The 19946-nt window shown below is 38.8% G+C and overlaps 1 protein-coding gene across 1 annotated transcript in view; it reads left to right on the top strand.

Moving 5' to 3' along the window:
- ADCY1 (adenylate cyclase 1) overlaps positions 1-19946 on the top strand; it is a 128076-nt gene that overhangs the window by 28175 nt on the left and 79955 nt on the right. The window contains exon 4 of the mRNA XM_026843560.1: positions 8543-8654. Coding sequence (XP_026699361.1) covers positions 8543-8654 — 112 coding nt within the window. The remainder of the gene's footprint in view (positions 1-8542; positions 8655-19946) is intronic.

The raw sequence follows: 19946 nt of genomic DNA, 5'->3' as shown, positions 1-19946 counted from the left end.
CAAGTTGGGTGGCCTTCTACAGTGGAGTTACAGTGTTGGTGGATAAGGGAAGAGAAACTGGCATCATCTACCTGGACTTGTGCAAAGCTTTTGTCACTTGATCCCTTCCAATGCAAATTGTTTTATCATTGTATGCTCAGGAGTATGGTTTGTAACATACAAGAGATAGCTCTTTTTAAAGATTAGGTTAAGTAATACAAGATTAATATTTCCTCTCTTATCCCTTGTCTGGCCCTACAGGGTTGAGGAATTTACAGATTACATATATATGTACAGTGGCTACTTTAAAACATTCTAGTCCTGATTAAATCTCTCCATGCAGCTATAATTCAATTAAGTAATTTCAAGTTGGGTTTCAACTCAAATATATGCCCAGTATGGAGACCTCAACACATTTTTTTGTTTGTCTCTTTTGGAAATGGACTTTTCTCACTCCATTAGATACTAATGAAACTGTTTCAACACATGCATGAATAAGGATATGGCCAACTTCATATGTTGACAAAAAACTTCTCACTCTACTGCAATATTCAAGAGAGAAACAGAAAGTGCACATTGAACTGCTATCAATTTCTTGAGCCTCTGGTGCAGCAATTTCATTTAGCCTAATTTTTACAAGTATGAAATAGAACTGGCTGCTTTGTAAGAGATATTAATTTCAGGCAACACACTGCCTAATTCAAAGCTACCAATTAAAATATCCCTCATGGACATTTAGAGGTTGTTGTGACCCAGTCTGAAGCTATTTATATGCAGATATTTCTGGCCTGTCCTATCTTCTAGAAAGCATCAGAACTGAAAAAAAATATATTTGAATTTAACTTACCCATTCTGATGTTTTAAAAAGCTGTGATTATGACGCCTATGAACAAACAGGCTTTTGTATGTAGTCTTTCCGAGCTCATAAGACTTCACAATGAACTAGTTTTTATGAATGATTATTTTGTAAAAACAACCTCCCTTTTGTTTTTAGTTTTAACAGCCCTCTTTAATTTTTTGAGAGTGGTTTTTCTTAATCATTGCAGTGATTTATAGACAAAATTATTAATAATTTTCCCTTACTAATATTTTTCCGTTATCTTTAAGGAAAAAAAAATCCTACAGGTTCCTTTCTGAGGCAGCATGTGCCATTAAAACATCATTCTTATAAATTGTACTCTAATTAAACAAATAACCCAACTGAAAATAAAAAACAGGGTGCAAAACCCCTCCTTATTTTGATCCTTTTTGTTTATAGAAGTGGTTTTATTGAAACCAGCAGGAGTATTCAAGTGCACAGTGCACATGAATGAGTGCTGTTAAAAGTGAACATTTACCACCTACAAGCTTTTAAATCTCTTGTGTAACCTGGCAGGATTTCTCCTCCTGAACACCCCATAGAGTGACATAGGAAAGGTTTGCTCTGTCAATACTCACAGTTGGGAAGCAGTTTAAATATCTTAAACCAAGCCACAAGCTTTCCAGTCTCAGTTTTAGCGGGCAGCAGCTTCCTGCAGTGCTGCAGGACGAGGAGAGTCATTGAGCAGGTGCTGGCTATGCCAGCCTGCAGGGATCACAGAGGAAAAAGCAGGAATACAGAAGGTCCTGGGGGGATGACTCAGGGCTTGTCAACACAGAAATGCACCAGATAGATAGTCAAGGAGTATGAGATAATAATGTATGTAACTTGTATGTCTCTGCTGAACCAGCTCAACACCTTGTTTGTGACAGAGATGAGAGAAATGGCTGTTTATAATGCTTTCTTTCCTGAAGGTGTTCACTGAAGTGTTGATTTGCATTTATTCAGTATTTTTATACTAGAAGCAGTTAGAAATAGCTGTTTTGTGTAGCAAATCAAGTAATCCAGGTAGGTTTAATAAAAGCCCTTAGGAAACCTCCATTAAAAATTAGAATCATGGCATCATAAAATGGTTTGGGTTGGAAGGAACTTTTAAATATCATCTAGTTCAATTTCGCTGTCATGGTCAGGGATATCTTTAATTAGATAAGGTTGGTCAAAACCCTGACCAGCCTGACCTTGAGTACACCCAGGGATGGGGCATTCACAGCTTCTCTGGGAAACCTGTTCCACCTTCATAGTAAAGAATTTCTTCCTTGTATCTAATCTAAATCTACCCTCTTTCAATTTAAAATCGTTACTCCTTGTCCTTTCACTACAGACCCTGCTAAAAAGTGTTTCTCCATGTTTCTTATAACCCCCCTTTATATATTGAAAGGCCACAATAAGGTCTTCCCAGAGCCTTCTCTTAGGACTGAACAATTCTACCTCTTTCAGCCTTTCTTCATAAGAGGGGTGCTCCAGCCCGTTTTCATGACTGTCATCTGGACCTGCCCTAACAGGTCCATGAGCTTCTTGGGCTGGGGACCACAGAGCTGGATGCGTGGGATCTCATGAGAATGGAGTAGAGAGGGAGAATCTCCTCCCTCGACCTGCTGTCCATGCTTCTTTTTATGCATCCTGGGATAGATTTGGCTTTCTGAGCTTCAGGCACACAGTGCTGACTCATGTCCAATATTTCATCCACCAGTACCCCTAAATCTTCCTCCACAGAGCTGCTCAATCCATTCATCCCTCAGTCTATAGCCATGTTTGGGTTGCCCCAACCCATGTGCAGGACCTTGCACTTGGCCTTCCTGAACTTCAGGTTGGTCACATGGGCCCACTCCTCAAGCCTGTCAAGGTCTCTCTGTGTGGCATCCCTTTCCTATAGTGTTTCAACTGCACCGCAGCTTGGTGTTGTCTGCAAACTTGCTGAGGGTGTACTCAGTCCCTCTATGTCATTAATAAATTAGGAGGGAAACCAGTAGTCAAAACACTGCTCTTCAGTGCTTACAAATCTGTATTTACACATTAAGGTACAGGTATCTATCATATATGCTTTGTTGCAGTAGTCTGTGGGGCATACAGTCATACTAAATTTATGTGGATATTAAAGTTTAGGCACGTTGTCTGTGTGTAGAGTGTCTAGCAGGAGCTGTTCTTGGGTAATTCTAAGTGCAATTATTGTACACTGTAATTGGAGGAACCGTTTTTTCAAACTTTTTTGAAAAAGTTACCTTTTCAGAAAGCTAGGTGCGTTTCATTAAGAAAGGATGAAATATTCTAAGATCAGAAGGAAAGATGCAATGCATAGCATTTGTAACAGGAAATGTTCTGTAGCAAATAAAACTCCTTTAAGAAATTTATTTTCAAGTTGGGGGGGGGGGTTTGCAGTTGCAAATACCCTTCCTGAGATTATGTATATTTCAAAATGCTTTGGACATAATTGTTGTAAGATTATTTAGTATTATTAGTAACTAAACCAAGCTATTTATGTATAAAATATTATGAAAAAATTGGGTAGCTCAATGTCAAAAATAAGCTAATTTTCCTGTTGAATATAGAAACTTGACTATGTAAGTGTTAGGCTGTGTGTTTTCAGTGGAGAGTATATGAGCTACACTCTCTCAATCAATACTTTTTTTTTTTTAAATGTTAAAACTACTACATTATTATACAAAACCCCCAAATAGTTTAAAGTTTATTTTAGTAAATGAGATTAAGACCAGTCAACGAAGTTTCAGAAAATAGCTACGGAAAAGATAAGAGTCAAAACTGGACTTTAGCCTTGCCTTTGGTGCAGCTGCACCAACAAGTGGTTATTAGCTATGAGCAGAAGGTATTACAGGAGTGATAAGGGTTTTAAGTTGTGGAAAGGGTAACCACAGGTGTTAGCTAGAGAGAGTGACAAAAGTGTGTCTTGCATCTCAAATAGAACGATCAGAAGGAAGGATTTCAAACTAGTCATCTGCTGCTGTCTTGTGCTTTAGTAATACTCAGTGTATGTTCCTTTCATCTTTTGTAAGCAATCAGGCAGCGTTGGGAGCAAGAAAACCTCTAACCCAGGACAACACTGCTCCTGCAACACAATGGCATCATGCAGACTTTAAAATCAAGAGCAGAGCAGAAGTTCTGACAAAGCTCTGCTTGGTAATTGATTATTTCCTCCCCTAGGATTTAATTAGAATATTGACATGCTGTCATAATTTATAATGCTAATAACTTGTCTGTCTAAAAGCCAAAGTGATTTAAGTTTTAGCAGATTAGTCAAACTTCCTGATCCTGTGAACTTACTGGAAAAACCCTGGTATGACTGAAAACTACAGGACGAATGCTGAATATCTCAAAGATGATAGCATTGCAGTTTTCAGTATAGCACACAAGTAAAGAGAATGATAGCTGCTTGGGGTCCTTTAGCTCGGTTGTGGGATGGAAGAATAAGAGCATTGCTGAGCCTTTGGGCAATGGGGCACCACCAGGTTTAGCACTGTAGTAACTACTTAGCCTTTATAAGCATCACATTTACATCACTTGTCACAGAGAGTAGCACTTGAACCATGTGCAAACGATGCTGTTTAACAAACAAGTAACCTTTGTCCTTTGTTTTCACTTTCTTTCCACTTTCATTTCTATTTTTCTTTAACAGTTGCAGTTTAAGATGTTTTTTTGTTTGGTTTCTTTTTTTCACCAGAGTGCCCCAATTGCATTGTTAAGATTTCTGTGAAATTAAAGCAGGGAGAGTCATATCCCTGAATGGTCGTTAAGGCAAACAGTTGTTAATGGGTAGCTTCTCACTTCGTGTTTCCACATATGCTTATATATATAAATATATAAATACATAAATATATAAATATATATATATAACAACAAAATTACTTGGCAATCACTGTGAAGTGTCCCTTTCTATACCATACCATTGTGAGGACTCTTTCATGCATAGCTAAGGTACCCCAAGTTTACTCAAGTTTAATCCTCTTTGAGGATGTGAACCTCGATGGCAATTAGCGATTAAATTACAGTGAACCAAGGCTACTTTGCTCTTGAATGAGTGCACCTGCAGGAGAGATTAATGTGCCTTTACACTGACATCACTTCTGTAGTTTCTTTATCTTAACTTTTCTAAGTATATCAATGTTAGACATGGCCTACATGGAAGACCCTCGTTGGTTTTGTGTGAGTAATATATCCAAATCAAAGGAAAGGGAATTAGGGAATTTCAGTGTTAATTTGTGTTCTGCTGAGAAACAGGTGGGGACTTGGACTTTGAAAATACTTGAATGCATTTGAAAATACGGTTTGGCCCTAGAAACACTTCAGGCATATCACTGGAATTCTGGCACTGTATATCTTATCATTTCTCTCTTTAGGACCCTTATGGTTTTCATGGCCATAGCAACAATTATAATCTCTTTTCTCACTCCCTTTGGCAGATTTTGCCACCTCCTGATAAAGGCCTTCTGTGTCCTTTATGTTCCAAAAACCTGAGCAGAACGTAACAGGGGGAAAAAAGTTTATAGCATCAGATGGGTGATTTGACTCCACAGTCAAAACCCCACATCACAGATGAAGATGCTGCCCTAATTTGTTTTAGACATTGTGCAATAAAAGAGTAAGTGTTGGCACTGCCCTTGTAGTCGTATTAGCAAGGCAAGAGGTAACAGATGGACGGAGACAGGTGAAGAAGTGGAAGAGATAATATTGGTCAGATCACGAGCTGAAATAAAATAAACCGGCTAATGAGTTTCAGTGCCATTTTTAGAATACCAGAGCTCCATGTGTGTGAGAGGGGGTCATCCTCCTCCGGACTGCCACCCCTGAGTGGCAACAGACTACGGCAGCAGCAGGCTCACAGTCCCAGTTTCACTTTGGGTCAACAAAGCCCCTACCCATCCACTGCCTGTTTCCTACTATCCCTGCTGAAAAATCATGTTTCATCATTTGTATTTCAGCCTACTTTCAAAAGAAATGCAGCAGCTGCTATGGTTGTAACATTACATGGTGGTAGAAATGAGAATTTCTCTAAAAAAAAGGCGAGGCTTGTACTCACATCATTGCCCCTATCTGTGCCATGTCCAGACATGGGAGTTATACTTCTCACATTTTTAGAATATTGTATTAAAGGAGTTACAAATTTTGTTAAAAAGCCGTTAAAATTTTGTAAAAAACTCATGTCAAAGAAGTGTAACAACAATCATATTGTTTAACCTATTCCATTAGCTTTAAAATATACACATACAGTTAACTGTGGTATGAAATGGTTCACTACAAACATGTCTCAACACACAATAATTGCATATTTTACTTAAATTTGCAATTACATGTTCAGTTATATATTGTGGGTACTTTTATGGGCTTTTTTTTTGTATAATTACCAGTGTTTTGAATCAAATACTGAGGGCTAAGCATTTTTGAAATTTTTAAAGAATTAGTAAGGATCCTGTACTAGTATTAAGATAGTCATATGTAAAATAACTTTCCTTTTAACTGAATAATTATGCATGAATGTATTTCCCGTGCTCTGTGCTTAGCTAATTGAGATGCTTCGATATTTGTGTACATGTTAGCAGTGTAATGGTTGTTCTGTTAGCTGTTAAGGCATTGTTAGATAGTCTCCGCAAACACTGGACATTTCTGGTTTGTATGTAATGTCTATGTTATTCATTATTAAAGACCTTGGTAAACAGTTAACATTGTTATTACCTTAAAGGCCTAACCCCCCACCCCAAATGCTAATTTTTTTCAAGTAGACATTGTTGGTGCTGCAGGAGCTATTACTGTTACTGTAAATGTGATTAGACAGGGGAAAAAAAAAAAAAAAAAGTGGAATAACATATTTAAAATTGAAATAGCAAAATAAAAGCAATCAAAATGTAAAATGTAAGATGTGAAATGACAGAGAGGCTAGCAGAAGCTGTTATTATAAAATTTCATCTACACTCCCCCTCCATAGTAACAGTATCGAATTAAAACCTCAAAACTACATGACATGTTGGATTGCAACAATTTTAGTTGTTTTTTCCTCTGTGTCTTTTTCGACTGTATGAATTCTGATGTGAATTTAGGTCATAAAGCAAATGGATCATAAAAGCAAACTGTATGAAAGACCTTGATGCACATTTAAGTACATTGAAAATCTTCAAGGAATTTAGGAGGATGATTTGATGTAAACTAATGAATTTCCAGAAAGACCAGCCTGTGGCTGTCAAACAAGTATTTCAGTCCAGAATTAAGAGACTACGTATATCTTCATGGACAAATATGCAAAGCACTTTGCTGGTGCTATTGCACTCTTAATGTCTATTATGTTACCCATCACCTGGCTGGTTCACATTCATGATAGGGAAGACACAAATCAATAAAATTAATTAACTGAATGCTGAATGTTTTGTTTTAAGAAGATTTTTTGTTGTGTTTAAACATCATAGGAATGGAATAGCTTTTTTTTCCCCTGAACTCGGGCCATCTTCAGCAATGTTCTCATAAAGCATGCTCAAAGGAGAAGAGAGTGGAGATTAACATGACAACATAGTGGCTTTGTTTGTAGATTAAAGCCATTGAATTTTGGATGAATTGACTTTGTGCTGGGATAAATTACCTAACCTTCTCTGGTGGACAAGGGATTTTAGCAACTGAGTTAAATGAAATTATAGAAACAGGGACTGAGTCAGGCATTGTATTTGCTCTTTTTTGTAGCTTATTGGGAGAGTTTAGACTTATTTATGGTGAATGGGAAACAATAGACTCGTTAGTCCTGCTTTTCTAGGATCTGCTATTTCATCTCTAGAGTGAAGGTTTGCTGAGGGTAAGAGGAATCTGTAATGCTTAATGTAACTTACAGTTTGCAAGCTAAGTTTTGAACTATGTCAAGTATACCTAGGCCATGAAGGATGGAGCTGTTGGCATTTGCATAAAGATTTGTTTGACATTTATAGACTGGGTGTTGGAGATAAATGCACTAGGTTCCTGCAGTGGGGTCTGGGCCTCTGCAAAAAGATGAAGGAATCTGAATAATTAAAGGATCATAGCTTCATACTCGATTGTGTTTCAGGATCTACACAAGAACTTTTATTCTCTTTATCACAGTAGTGTCTGAGCTGCTTTCAACTATCTCCATTTATCATCACAGATGGGTAGGGATTGTTAAGGCAGATTAAACTGTTGGACATTAAAATCTTGTTAACACTGATGGAAGCTGGACACTTACCTGAGCCACGAAGCATGGTACAGAGAAGCCTGGCCTGACACTGTGGATGCTAGCTCCTCACAGTGAGCAGTAAGACCACATCACAGAGCTACCATACTCAAGTTTCTTTCAGCACTTAGTAAACCACATGCAAGGTTTATTAATTTGGCTGTGGTACTCTACCAGTGAAAAATCTGTCTTTGAAACTAGTCAAGCTGAGAAAAATCTCAGGTGTAAAGGGGAGAAGCAATTGTTCTCTGTGCTCTTGGAGTGCTCATGGGGCAACCTCATGAATGAGGTATATAGGATAGATATACGGGCATTGAAAGTGTCCCAGGGTTCTCTACAACAGTTGACAGCACCAGACTGATTCCTATTTGAATCTTTGCCATTTTTGTTCCAACTAGCACTTTATTGTTAGTGTTTCAGGACTTGTTTGAGTTTGTGCTTTGAGTCACATTCATGCTATAAAAGAGGATAATAAGGATGTGAAGATGACTTCTGTACTGATATTTCTGTGTCTTTTTTCCTCTTTACAGCATTTTGTTTGCAGACATTGTGGGGTTCACTAGTTTGGCATCACAGTGTACTGCACAAGAGCTGGTGAAGCTGCTGAATGAGCTCTTTGGCAAATTTGATGAATTGGCAACAGTAAGTACAACATTCTTATTTCAATTTAATTTAAATTCCCTTCTGAAAAATGTTGCATGAGTTACACATATTGGAAATCTGTAATAGACTGATTTAGCCCTGTGTGTCATGAATTTCTAAAGCTTCCATTTTTTATTAATATTCTGAAGATAAAACAGTCTATTTAGGAAAGAAGTTTAAGTTGCTATTTTTAAATATATTTTTCTTCCCCCTCCTTGGAAGCCATCGGTGTTCTTCATTGGTTTTGTTTGCACAATATAGAGACACTATTTCAATATTTACATTTCTATCCTGCATGGAAAAAAAAACCAAAAACCACAGGATAATGGAAAATACAAATACTGGCAGTACAGCATAAAACTACTTTCTGTGATAATAAGAAGCTTGAGAGTAGAATTAGTTCTTCACAGAGAGCACTCCTTGTCACAGAAATGATGGTAGCTTTCAGACAGGCTATCATAGGCAAAATGGAATCCACTAATGCTTATATTTTGGTCATGCACTTATATTGTACCAGATTCCCCAAGGAAAAGAAAGTGAAATAAATGTTCCTTGCCTATAACTCCTAGCAATCTAATGGTATCACAAGCATTTGACAAGAAATGAGGCAAATGGATGTGCCTGAAAAAGTCACACATCTTGTTTCAAATTACATTTAACAATATGCTGAAAATGTGTTTTCCCCTTGAACAAAGCAAAATTTGATCAACTGTATCTTGTTTGCCAGCCATGTCGTCAGAGCCTTAATTGCTGAGAATTATCAGCTCCACGTAAATTATGCTCCTCCACTACATAGCTACCTTGTCTTCAGACTGTGCAGCAACCTAGAGAACATATTTCTTCGGGTGCCCAACATAAATAGCATTCACATTTTTACAGGCCAAACTCACTTCTCCTTGATGTAGTTTTCCACATGAGAGATCCGAAGCCTGTGAACACTTTGCATCTATATCTCCCTCTTGATAAACAGCTCTCAAGACCCCAAGGAGAAAGAAATCTTCTGCTCCACAAGATGCCAGGGTTGAGGAAGACCTATTCTTAGTTAAATGGGTTATTGTTTGATCAAATGCTATGCCCTGATTTGCACTAGATGTTCAAGTCATAACAGAGAGGAACTGTTGTGTGTTTCCTTCTTCCAATAAAACCAGAAGATTAACTTAGATGCTGAGTAGAGATTCACTGAAGGTGTGTTATTTTTGATATGAATTCATAACACACTCATAAGGCTTTGTGTATCCAATTCATTACTGGAACTACTGGCAGTGCCACATAGAGAATACTGGTCCCCAACCCAGAGTACTTCATAAACATGTATATCTTAGAAATAAAAGGGACTGTCATGTAGCTGATCATTGGGAAGAGCTTAAATGGCTTAAAAAGTTCAAAGAGTTTCCTTGTTTTAATTTCATTACTGAATTTCATGCTCCAAATGTCAACCATCCATCTAATAAGCTCTTTAAAACTTAAAATGCTATCATTTGTGGAGTCATCATAGCTGTGAAACACAAGGCAATGTAATAACATGGGAGTACTGTGACATAGCACGAGATCACACATATGCACTCAGAAATGCACATGCCTGTGACATCTGACATGACGCTGAAGCCAGGGGCATGGCTAATGTACCATGCACACTCCCTTTGCAGTGGGCAGGTGCAGCCAACTGGAGATATCAGTGACACCTGAAGCCAGGATACCAGGCAGATGCCAGCTTTTGGTATGAGATCAGTTGTTTTTCATGGAAGAAGGCTTTTCTGTTCAGCCTTCATGCATTCTTTTTCCAAATTTGAAAATAAGTCTTAGGGTTTCTTTCAGCTGCCTAAGGAAGATTTGTAATTTGCTTGTCCTTCTAGTTCAGACTGCTGCATCAAGGTGTGGTTAAGAACAGAATGTATGAGCTTTCCTTGGTGCCTTCTGATGTGGCAAAGGGAGACTGTGTCTCCTGCAGTCAGAAGAAATGTGCTGAGAAGTATAATTTTTCAAAAGGATTATGATCTCTTGATTAAAACAACTTCTGAATATTCATTATTAGGTCAAAACAGAGGACTGGGCTGATTTTAAAGCAAGGCTGTGCTTTAGTATTCAGGATGATGGAGGAAACTGAAGGGACTTTACATTTTGAAGAAAAATGTAATGGTGATAGGCATGCTCCCTGTGACTCCTAAAGTGTGATCTGTGAGTGTGCACACTGTATGCTGCTGCTTCTTAGGAAGCAACGTCAATTGGAAGATGCAGTTCATGACAACCTTGTTAAAACAATTGTCCTGTTTTAAAACTGGAATGCTTAAAAAAAAAATCCCTGTCACCACTGTGGAAACTGCAGTAAATGTAAGGTAGCATATATTTCCTGCGAGTGTCATGAAGAGTCTTGGCACATTGACACATTGTAGAAATAGTAAGTCTTTGCTTTTTGACAGTGTATCTCTGAAGCTGACCAGAACCAGGTGCTTCAGACAAACATAAAAAATTCTTGTTGAGAGATCTGGTGCAATTTAATCCTAAAGTTTGTCCTTCTGACGTACAGAAACTAGTTTATGCATTTTACCATTAGATTTTTCTCTCTAAGCTGTTCGTTTGATTTTTTTTTGGTAAGGAAAATAATTTTAGACTTTATTAAATACTATGCCTTTTTTTTAAAATCACAATAGCTTCAAATATAGTTACAGCTTGTGACAGGGAGTTCTGAAGGCAAATCTTGGGTTTCAATTTATTGTCATTCAACTTTGAAAGTTTGCTTGTGCATTCTGTTAATAGAGGGAAGAAAATTCCTGATCTTCTTACTCCCTACTAGAAATTATTTGTACTTGTATCAAGTCCTTTATTTTTAGTCACCTCTAGAGAAAATAAGTTTTTCAAACATTTATCTTGCACAGGTTATTTTACCTTATAAATCACTCTTTTAAAACTCTGTAAGGAGAAGAGGTTATCAGGATACAGTACTTAAAATGATGTTTTCTGCTTTCATAGTAGCATGGTTTGGTTTCTTAAAGAAACAATCTTGAGTTTTATTTTACATAAGACTTTTGGATCTGTGGGCCAACTTCAATCACTTTGAAGAAAGGAAAGTGAATCTCAAAACTACAAAGCTAAATAAAATTAGTGACAATATTAGTATCCTTGCAGGAGTGTAACTTCATCCTAGAGAGACATAAGAGAATCCACATGAAGAGGTGATGTTATGAATGCCTCAGAGTTCATTTGTATGTCTGGTTACTGAAGTACTTGCAATGTCACAGTCTTTAGGCACTCTGAATTTTTTTAAGCATTTCGGATAAGTTTGCCCATGCAGAGGCTCCTCTGGGACTGTACTCAACAATAGCAAGCAATCTTCCTTAACACAGGCAGTTAAGTTTCATATAAGGCCTATGAATAGTTCAAATAGAAATGGTTTTGCATTAATTTCTATTGGATTTTATATGCTGTTCAGGCTTAGTTTACTTAGTTCAGCCTGTTACTTCTGAAGTTTCTCAGTTTCTTCCAGTTTTCGTTAAGTAAGAGTAGCTTTGTGCTGTCTCAGATTTTGCCCTAATGATAGTCATTCTTCATTACATATTATCAATGAATGCTTTAAACAACTGATGTTTGCATGAGGTCTTCAGATGCCTTGCAATTAACCTTTAACACCATAGCTAGCTTCCAGTTTGTCATTGTCGTGGTTTGATCTGAGAGGGCAATTGAGCACCACACAGGCGCTCACTCACCCCTTTCCCCCTCAGGAGTGGGAAGGAGAAAACAAAAGGCTCAGTATTCAAGATAAGGATGACTCGCCCATTGTGGTCAGGTGCAAAGACAGACTCGTTAGTGAAAATAAAAACAAGATCGATTTAATTCAAACACTAAAAACACCACCACCGCACAGACAGAGTAGGACAGTGAGAAGCATTACCACATCTTAAAAACACGTCCCCCCAACCCTCCCTTCTTCCCAGGCTCAGCTTTTCTCCCGATATCTCTACCTCCTCCTCCCCAACAGTGCAGGGGGCAGGGAATGGGGGTTACAGTCAGTCCTGATGCTTCTTTCTCCTCAGGGGAAAGACTCCTCACACTCTTCCCTTGCTCCAGTGTGGAATCCCTCTCACAAACTTTCTCCAACGTGAGTCCTTCCCATGGGTTGCAGTGCTTCCCAGACTGCTCCAGTGTGGGCTCCTCCTGTGTGCTGCAGTCCACCCAGCGCCAAACTACAACAGCAGGGACTTCCCTCAGAGTCCCAGCCTTCTTCGGGCACAGCCACCTGTTCTGGCGTGGGGTCCTTCATGGGCTGCAGGTGGGCATCTGCTCCACTGTGGACCTTTGAGACTTCAGGGGCACAGCCTGCCCTCTCACCATGGGCTGCAGCAGGGTCTCTGCTCTGGCGCACCTCCCCTGCTCCTCCTCCTCCTCCTTTCTTTCACTGACCTCGGTGTTTGCATAGGTGTCCTTCTTGTAACTGTTCATCCCAACTCCCAGGTTCCCCTTCTTAAATACATTATCATAGAAGCATGACCACCATCACTAATTGGCTCAGCCTTGGCCAGAGGTGGATCTGACTTGGAGCCAGGGGAGCTTCAAGAAGCATCTCACAGGGGGACACCTCTGTAGCCCCCTCCTCTCCTACCGATAACCCCACCACACACACAAACCCAACACAGTCATTCTTCAGCTTACTCATAAGAGTGACAAATTTTAATGACAAAGATATAATTATTAGCACTGTGTTGTTTTTATACTCCCAAGGAATTCTTGGACACAAGACACTTAGACTGGGTGCCTTGTTACTTTAAAGACTATGTATTTCGCTGCATTTTCTCTTCATGCTTTACCTGTGGCATGGTTTTACTATGAATGAGCGAGGTTCTTAAGGCTGCAGTTACCCAAGTAGTGTCACACAGAGTTGCACATGCCCCTGATCAGGTACTGTAATGGTCACTTCTCCACTCTGTTGTGATACAGTTCAGCTATACCCAAAATATTGTACCTGTAATAAGTCATCTTAATCAAAAAGAGGAGGAAATTCTTCATGTTCTTTAATTGTTCCTTTCTTTGGTAGATTTTTCTCACATACTTCCTGCATCCAATCTATGTGGAGAGTTAATTATTTGTGTTTACACATTCAGTTATTTCCCTTTCAACTTCCATGTTAATGCATCTTGAACTTCTAAGACTTTCCATTTACAAGTGTGTAAGGATAAATGAAGTTTAGACTGTTTTCAAAGGACATCACTAGAAGAGGATTTTGATATTCTGAAAGATCTTACTTGTTCGTGCCACTTCTGGCATCTCATTTATTAGCCAGACTGACACACACCACTTCCTTGTTCTTTCCATTTGCAGTTACGTGTACCTTCAGGCTTTGTCAGTATTTGTAGGCTGAGTCTGTTTTTATTTCTTTCCATTTTAATTTGGTATCCTTTCCTGATTACCTTCTTAGCTTTTAACAATTTTTAATTTCCAAATTTCAATGTTACTGAAGTGGATTTTTGTACCTGTTCAGCCTCAAAGATACTGAATTTAACGTCACTTCTGAGCCTTAGGCAAAGAGTCAGTAATATTTTTAATCAGCTCTATGTTTGTTTTTTAAGTGTATCAAGAACAATTCTTTGCTGTGCTTTGAACTAGCTATTCCTAGAAGCAATCACTTTAAGAAATTGATTTTATTGAATCTATAGAATGCTTTTAGTTTATATGATGAGAAGCATGATAAAATTTTAAGATATAAAATGAACAAAGTTTTGTGGGCTGGTGAAGATGGGAAAGTTCGTGGTGGAACAAATAGATAGAAACCTATAGCACATAACCCTTCTTTGTGGAAATTGGTAAGTGTGCACTAGAGGGGGATATTTACACAGGCTAATTTTAAGGAGGCTTGTCTCCCCAAGTTCCCTTGATAGTCTGTGCAGACGCAGGATCCCACTGAAGCAGATCATGCAAGTAAACTTGAGTCTGTTTCTGAACAGCCATCTGGAGAGGTCTCACAGAGAGATGTAAGGAAGTAAGCTTTCTTAAATTGAAGTGGGCTTAATGAATATGCCTTGCAACTCTGTAGGATCAGGGACTAATGATTTGTGTCTAATGGTGGTGTGAAGCTAAAGTAAGTGGCTGTGGGACAGTTTTCCATGGAGGAAGATAATGTCACACACTTGAAGTATTGTAGGAACATATAAATGCACAGGTACCACAGAGATTAGGTCTTGCCTAACCTCCTTTGTGGTACTTTCTGGGTAAGAGAATACTGTGCTTGGTATGCCAATTCTCTGTCATAGGTCTTATAATGATTTGCATGCTTGTGGCAAATTACCAGATTCTTAAAAAAAAAAAAAAAGTGAGTTGCATCTGTATAGGACTGTGTGGGGTTATTTTGATCAGCTTCAGATGTGTGCAGTGTAGGCATTTATACTGAAACTAATTGTTTTGATTCCTTGTGCATTTAGCATAGAGAAAGGTATTTCTGGAGTTCAATGTGTGTCATCCAATGGGAACATCTGATTGCACTCTAGAAGTGCCTGTTTCACTTCATTGTTGTAGAGACAGTTTGACTCATAACCCAGGTGCCTATTTTAGCTGTCTAATATACTCTGCATACACAATCCTATCTGGAGCCCTTTTCCCATGTGCAGATCTGTTATGCAGGACATAGCAGTACATCAGGGGAGCAGCCGTCAGGACATCTCCTGTGCCTGGGCAGGACTGTGTCTCCTGCGCTGGAGTCCAGAAGCACTGCTGCCAGAGCATCAGTTTTGCTCTTCTCAAACCAGACTTTTTACCTCCTTGAAGTCAATGGAGATTTTTCTGAAAGCTACTTTCTTTATAGACAGCTGTGTACAATATATTGCTAGTTCTTCTCATTCTGTCATTTTTCAGTAATTCTGCCAAGTGTAGGGGGATGGCCATTTCCAGCGATTATGTCTTGAAGGTTTCCCATGCTTTTTTGTTTGGAGCATGACTGAATTTCATGCTTTTGTTGGTGCACAAACATCACAGTTTTTTAAAATCCTCCCTTTTGTGTTGTTTCCAGAAGAATCTGGAAAAATATCCATTTCCTGAAATTTGGAGATCCGTTTTTCAGCATTTTGTAGTGCATTTGGTTTAGTCTTGTTTCTCTTGGAATACCCCTCTTCATAATAAGACAGCATCTTAAAGGATATGTAATGAAAACTGGGAAGGAGAGAAGCAGGCATATCAATCATGATGATTGTGTAAAATATTCTTGTGTGATGGGTTGACCTTGGCTGGATGCCAGGTGCCCACCAAGCAGCTTTTCATTCCACTCCTCAGCAGGGCAGGGTAAGGAGAAAATAAGATGGAAAAAGCTTCATGAGTCAAGATAAAGGCACTTTAATAAAGCAAAAGCAAAGGATGTTTGCAGAAGTAAACGAAAACAAAAGATTTATTCTTTACTTTCCATCAGCAGGTGATACCCAGTCACTTTTCAGGCAGTAGGCCTTCAGTATGTGTAGGAGTTGCTCTGGAAGACAATGTCATAATAACAGATGCCCCAACTTCCTCCTCACTTCTCTTAGCTTTTATTGCTGAGCAGACAACATATGGTATGGAATATCCCTTTGGTCAGCTTGGGTCAGCTGTCCTGGCTATGTACCCTCCCAAGATCTTACCCACCCCCAGCCTGCTGGTGAGGGGGGAATGTCAGAGACACAGCCTTGGTGCTGTGTGAGCATCGCTCAGCAGTAGCCAAAACACTGCTGTGTTATCAACACCTTTATAGCTACCAATACAAAGCACAGCACTACGACTGCTGCTGTGGAGAAAATTAACTCCACCTCAGCCGGATCCAGTATGTCTTCCTAAAATCCTTTTTTATTTCCAAGTGAATTAACATATTGACTCTTAAATAGGTTCTCACTTTCCAGGACTAAAAACATTTAACCTTCTAGATTTTTAAAATTGCTGTCCATGTGGAACAGGGAAGGAATTTATCGTGAGAACAGAAATGCACAGAAAAGGTAGTCCAAGAACCAGGAGGTCAGCATACATAATTGCCAGCAAAATTGAGGGAAAGCATTTGAAGCAAAATGTCTTCCGTTCTAAAGCAAGCCTGAATAATTCAGTGGTTGGGCTAGATGATTGTCAAGGTCCTTTCCAACCTTGATGATCCTGTGATTCTTTATTTTATATTTATTCATGCATGACTCCCATGATGGTAGATGATTTGTCATGACTTCACAAATACATTACTAAATTACAAGCTTACAAATGCTCATCTGGAGATGGCCAGTTTCCCTCAATCAGAGCCTATGAAGCCACTTTCTGTGGTACTTCCTATACTGTAACCAGTTTTGTTTTCCCTTCCTGTTATTTCTGCCACTCTGTAACTCTTAAATCTATAGTAGCTGTTATTGCTATGAGCATGTCTCCACTACCCTGCTAAACTGAACTCTGTGGAGTACTGCAGTTAGCTCATTCTCAAGGTTTTTAGCAGATATGCAAGAACTAGTGTAAGCTGGTAAAGTTACTATTTGAAGGTACTATTCCATTAAAAGGTTATCAAAATAGTTGTTTCAATTTTTAAACCCACAGTTCAAAACCTGTGTGAAAAGAAATGTTAAAATGTGTATGCAGTAATTGACAGGATTCAATGAAATTTTCTAATGAGCTGGACAGTTTTCAAAAGTGTATTATCACTATTGGCCATGTCACTTCATTACACTCAGGATTTGACTATGAAGTTTATCTCATAAGCTGGCTTCACTAATCTCTCACATGTTGTGGCCCACATTCAGCAGAGTTATTAAAATAGATTTGGATGCTATACGGGGAAACCACATTAGTAAATCTTTTTGTTTTACTGAAAAATAGTAAAACAATAATTGAAATTACTGTTTGTCATTAATGAAAGTTGTAGATGCCTTGAGTAATCTCTTCATCCAGCTATGGAGCCCTCAGCTTAAGAAAGACACGGACCTGTTAGAGTTGGTCCAGAAGAGTAACAAAAAAGATCAGAGGGCTGGAACACGTCTCCTGTGAAAACAGACTGAGAGATTGGGGTTGTTCAGCCTGGAGAAGAGAAGGCTCCAGGGAGACCTTACTGCAGTGTCAATATATAAAAGGGGGCTCATATAAACCCGTCTTGTAAGAAAGTCTGTGTCATGTCCTGCTACAGTCAGCAAGAGACTTTACCAGGTCTGTAGTGACAGGACAAGGGGCAAAGGTTTTAAACTAAAAGAGTTTAGATTTAGATGAGTTATTAGGAAGAAATTCTCTGTGATTAGGGTGGTAAGACAGTGAAACAGAATGCCCAGATTTACCTGTTAAAAGTTAGCCTAAGCAGGCTTACTTTTCATCGGCACAGAACAGGGCCCTTTCAAAGGGGTTCAAAGCAGGGTTCTAAGGAGTGTTTTGCATGTGAATCTAAAACCATGTCTTCATCTTTTCCTGCACCTGACTGCATCTCTTGTGAATACTGCTGCAGTCTAAGAGACTTTCACGGGGTTGTCCTTCCCATGGAATGATTTTGATTTTGTTTTTCTCTAAAGCTCTCTTCGGTGCACAAAATGGAGTTACAGAGCTGCGGGGGAAAAAGAGAGAGATCTTTTATGTTTTGTTTAATGTTATAAGGAAATTAAATATAGTAAGAAAGTGTAAATATAAAAACCCTAAGCTGATATCTTACAAAGAATGTCTACCTCTCACCATGCACTGAACTTAAATTGATGTCTTGATATGCTGTTACATAGTTGCTGTTACTGTACAGCCTTCCAACTAACTCTATCCAATTCACTGCTTTTTCTTCTATGACCCTGAAGGAGGGTGGGTGGCTTGTTCTTGGCCATTTCCTTAACAGCAGAACACTGTACTATGCCCTTCCAAAAGCACTTGGAGCAGTAAGACATTCACTGTACCTCTGCGTAAAGGAAGGAGTGGACTAGTATTGCCGGGAACAGGTATCAACACCCAGATGTCTTCAACCAGTCTGTGTTCAAATCTGTTGAAAGGTGGGACACAAAGCTGGTGTCTGGCCCACAGCTGTCAGGCTGAGCCACCTTGGTTAGTGTGTATCAGTAGTCCAGAGGCTAAATATTAAAATTTGCATTTATTGCATCTGTTATTTATATATGTAAGAGGGTGTAGGTAAATTTGCAGAACTGTGAGTCTGTGCATGTTGTACATGCACAGATATATTTTTGGATGCATATATTTATACAGCATGATAGCCAATATATAGGGGATTTTTCCACTTCTGTTCCAACCTAATGTACAAATATAATGAAATTGAATAGACATCTCATTCAAACTTTAGAGGATGTAGTAGAAAATACTGTTCTTTCTGCAAGTCACTTTTGTGTCTCTATACACATCTGCAATATAGATAAATTTATGTTAACTTCTAGAGTGATTCAAAGCTTTCTAATTCAATTTTTTACTGAGATTAATAGCAGTTTGGCATAAAGTGCTATAAATGTTAAATATGCTACACATGCTAAAATTGAAAAGAAGCTGCAGTGGTAATGGTGGTGAGTCCTATCCTGTCCTCTCACAAGACCTCTTTGGAAGCAGAATGAAGTTCTAGGTTTGTGAAGACAGATAAATAGGGAATGAATTTTATTGCTATTTTTAATCTTTGGGGAGTTTTAGAGGTGCTCTGCATTTTTTTTTCCAATAGTCATTTTATACTGTAATAACTAAGAAAGGACTGTAACTGTGATGTGGTTAGCCCAGATTATTGAATTATGGCTGAATTATGGGTCCCTGAGGATAAGAGGGACAGCTGGTATAAATTTGTGTAGCTCCCCTGAAACCCATGATGCCATGCTGATTAATGTGAACTGAAAATTTGATCCCCTTTGCCTATCTGATAAAAACAATTCAGGTCTGAGCACAGCAGGCTGCTCAGAGGAAGCTGTTGGGAATTTCCAAAAGAAAATGACTGATAAACTAAGAAGGAAGGAAAACAAGAGGTAAAATATGAAGGGCAACAAAACACTGAAGTAATTCTGTGATAGGCCCTTTCCTCAGGGTCACAGATCTTCACAGAATCACAGAATCAGAGATCTTCCTTTGGCTGTTGAATATCTGCAAGGGAGAGTGACCGTGCCCCTCTGTGGCACTGGCTGGCACCAGCGAGGAAGCTCTTGACAGCAGTGGCAGGCACAGGAGAGTGATATATATTCTTTCTTCAGCCCTCGTAGTTCACCACTATCCCCCCAGAATTAATTCAATTCTTAGTGAAAACAGAGCCATCAGAGATTTGCATTTTGATGACTTCCCTCTATCCGAGACTTCTCTTCAATATTTGCAGAAAACATTGAACTACCAGTGGCTTTTTTCAAGGGATAGGGAAATCTGCGCCCCCCACCCACC

This window comes from Athene cunicularia (assembly GCF_003259725.1).
Source record: "Athene cunicularia isolate RWA chromosome 2 unlocalized genomic scaffold, athCun1 chr2_part1, whole genome shotgun sequence".
NCBI classification, from domain to species: Eukaryota; Metazoa; Chordata; class Aves; order Strigiformes; family Strigidae; genus Athene; species Athene cunicularia.
This window is presented reverse-complemented; position numbering and strand designations above follow the sequence as displayed.